The sequence below is a fragment of the Bactrocera neohumeralis genome, chromosome 4, assembly GCF_024586455.1.
Source record: "Bactrocera neohumeralis isolate Rockhampton chromosome 4, APGP_CSIRO_Bneo_wtdbg2-racon-allhic-juicebox.fasta_v2, whole genome shotgun sequence".
NCBI classification, from domain to species: Eukaryota; Metazoa; Arthropoda; class Insecta; order Diptera; family Tephritidae; genus Bactrocera; species Bactrocera neohumeralis.
Genome location: NC_065921.1, coordinates 11011101 through 11014663, shown reverse-complemented (window position 1 = coordinate 11014663; position 3563 = coordinate 11011101). Strand labels below are relative to the sequence as shown.

Sequence of the window (3563 nt, the reverse complement as noted above, 5' to 3'; positions counted from 1 at the left end):
CTAGTTCGCGTATAAAAAGACAAACAGATGGACAGGCGAACTTACAGGTGAACATGGCTAAATCGCCTCAGCTCGTTGGGCTGATAGTTTATATATATACTTTATAGGGTTATTATTTTTTATCACCGCCATAACGGCTAGCTCCATCTCGCTCTCACTCGCGTCTCCGCTCACTACTGCTGGTTGCGATGACGCTGTTAACGTCGTACATTGTGGAACCATTATTAAACACCAAAATATAACGTCAACATTCAAATCTAGCGTGGAGTTACTGTCATCACTTAGTATTGCTTTAGATTTATTATATTATGTGAAAACGCCACGATGATAAATCAACTCCAAACATTGTTGATGTGCGGGTTAAGCCGCGTCGACAGAGTCGTTATAAATTCTGCTGTTCTCACAGTATTCAAATAACTATGTAATAGGCGCTGAAAGCGCATAGTTCTAGTTTTATTCGTCGCATCGGGTCATGCTATACCTTTTTGGAAAGCTCATTTCACGCGCTAACACGTGTTTGATTGATTGTCATTGCTTCGGAAGGCCTGTCGTCGAAAATTGCGCTAAAATCGCTGAATTGGGCGAAAGAGACCGGCATAGTAGTAGCCGTAGCCGCAGGTTCAATAAAAAAAAAAAAAATTCAATAAAAATACCGCAAGACTTTATTGACAAACCATTATATCAAAATTGCGTTATCAACTAGTGGCGATAGGACAAAAGAAAAGTCTGGGCGAAGCGAAGAAGTATCGTCTGAGATTGAAGACAGACGTAGAAAATTGGATCTTGATTAAAGTAAACAATTTAAATGGGTTCAAATATTAAAATTCCAACTGTGAGGAAGCAAATTTTGTAGATCACTAAATAAGAGAGATAGAAGTAGCTGATTTAAGATTTTTTGGATTGTTTATTTATTTTTATTTTTTCGCTCTTATTTCTCTCTATCTTTTTCCTTCATTCTTTCATATTCTCTTTATCGTTTCTTTTGATTTAAACAGGTAATATTTTTTGTTTGACCGATAGAAGTGATCCTACCTCGTACAATGAACTTGAAAACAAAATAATGTTTATGCTACGGGAAGTGTACATATGTAATACATATCTATTTTGAGAACATCTATGCTTCGAATAAATTTGAGCAGTCACAAGATTTGTGACTTTGTTTACGATTATTTTCGGGAATGTACACACCAATGCTCATGTCTAAACTAAGTTTTATAATATTGTGTAGTCGAAAAAGTCTGTTCGTATATCTAATCAAACTTTCTTCCCATTTTAATACAAAAAATTCAAAATATATCGAATTTCTTCATTATTTTCACTCAACTTCCCCGAATTTAACAACGACAAAATACGAAAATACTTTTTCGAATGTCCAATATGTTTCGTTTCCTTTAGAAAGGGCCTTAATTTAACTAAAGTACAATTACTTTAAAACCAATAATTTACTTGTGTATGCTTTAGGATTTAAATATATATATTTTTGCCTTTTCGGTTTACTCGTATTTCGCTTGAAACAGTAAAACAGAATTTCTTGCGGCGTTATTTTACAACAACATGTTACACATTTTGTGCCGCTTGATCTCCATTTTGTTGCAACGAATTATTTAAAACGGTAATTAAACCACTCCTCGGTGCAGGAATAGCCGAACGAGGTTGACTGTTCAAAACACCCAGGGGCGTACGACGAGGAGCAGAAATCAGTTGGATATCATTTACGGCAGCGGACAATGGAGCAGGGGTGGCGGCAGTGGAGGTGGTGGGTGGTGCTATTGTTGGTGGTGGGCCATTTTCCAAGCAAAAATTGAGCGCCGTGTAGATTTGTCCTGTGCGCTCCACATACTGACGTTCACTCGCGTTTGAGCAGCGATAGGACTCGACGTCAATGAGGTTTATTTGCTGACGCAAGGTAGCTGCTAGATCGGAAGCATTATTGGAGACCGTGTAAATGGTGGATAGTGTGTTTGAAGACTGCAATAAGTAAATAAATTTAATATCGAGATTAGAAGAGTTAATGCCTTTTTTATATAATGAGTTTTTCTGGCCACTCACCAAGTAGCCGAAACAGTCGAGCGCCGACAACGAATCACTGATAACATCACACGATTGTACGTAATTACAAACACCTCCTGCCAATGTAGAGATGTCTTTCTGTTGCGAGCTCGCCTGCTCCAAAATATTATCACGACCATCTTCGGCCGCTTTAACGCATTTCTCATATTCTACGGCCCACTGGTTGGACGCTTCGGTCAGTAGCGGCACATAAAGACTGAAACATTGCATTGATGACGGTGTTGTGGCGCGTCCTTGATGGGCCAGCAGAAAGTTGCCCAATGAGATATCAGCACGAGCCGAAATGTGGCTTGGGAGCGCGCACTATGAGAAATTATAAATAAATATTACTTTTTGAATCAAAATTGATTATAAAAAACAATTAAAAAAAAAATTAATAATTAAAAATTAAAATTAAATGAAAATTGAAGAGATTTAACAAAAATTTAAAAAAATTTAGAAAAATTTTAATTAATGAAATTAGTATACATTCAAAAAATTATAAAAAAAATTAAACAATAATTAAAAAAATTAATAAAAACTTAAATAATTACAATAAAGTTAATAACATGAATAAAACAATAAAAAAGAATTAACGAAAATTTAAAAAATTAATAAAAATTTAAAATGTTATAAAAAATTTTACAATATAAAAAAATTTAAAATAAATTAACAAAAAATAATAAAAGTTTAAACAATTATAAGAAAAATTAATAACACAAATTTAAAGAATTATGAAAAAAATTTGTCAGCTATAAAAAATCAACGAAAATTTATAAAATTATTTAAAAATTAACGAAAATTTATGAAATTTTTTAAAAAATTAATAATTTTTTTATAAAAATATTTTACAAATTAAAAACACTTGTAAAAAAATTCAAAAAAATTAAAAAATTTGCAAAAAGTAGTTTACAAAAAATTAAAAAAAACCTCAAAAAACATGGAATGTCAAAAATTAAACAAAGATTAAAAAAAAATCGAAGTTTTATATTTATTTTTTTTTTTCAATTTTAATTATTTTCATTTTAGATTTTTTTTTACAAATTTTGGTTTTTGACACTTAAAAAAATTATTATTTTTTTTCATTAACACTAACCTCCGCCACCAGGATTGTGCTGAGCACACACAATACGATTTTAAACATTTTTCTCTTGTATTTTATTTTATTCCACAATTCTTAAATATCCTTTCAGGTCGCTCGTTTAACTTCGCGTTTGCTATACCGTTCGCTGTTGTCGTTTAACTGAATTCGCAAAGTATCACAACGTTTTTATATTAATATTTGCTAGTATTGCTTAGTAGGTATCTTAAGAGTTTCTTATCTTGAATGTGGAGTGCGCTGCCATCAGATAATTAGTATGTTACTATGTATGTAAGGCGTGTACGTTAGGTATTCAGATGCCCTCATATGTACATTTCTATTGGCATATGATAAACGGGCATACACACACATGCACAACTGTTGGATGCTCACCGTTATGAGTGTTTGTCGTGTATTTGCTTACCTTTTGATT

The 3563-nt window shown here is 32.6% G+C and overlaps 1 protein-coding gene across 1 annotated transcript; it reads right to left on the bottom strand.

Moving 5' to 3' along the window:
* Positions 1 to 884: 884 nt before the first annotated feature.
* Positions 885 to 3284, bottom strand: LOC126756329 (protein TsetseEP-like). Its single transcript, XM_050469306.1, has 3 exons — positions 3146 to 3284; positions 2050 to 2373; positions 885 to 1968 (listed from the first exon to the last, which is right to left on the bottom strand). Exons 1-3 carry the CDS (start codon positions 3191 to 3193, stop codon positions 1558 to 1560), a joined length of 783 nt encoding a protein of 260 aa, XP_050325263.1. The 5' UTR covers positions 3194 to 3284; the 3' UTR covers positions 885 to 1557.
* Between the last annotated feature and the right edge of the window lie 279 nt (positions 3285 to 3563).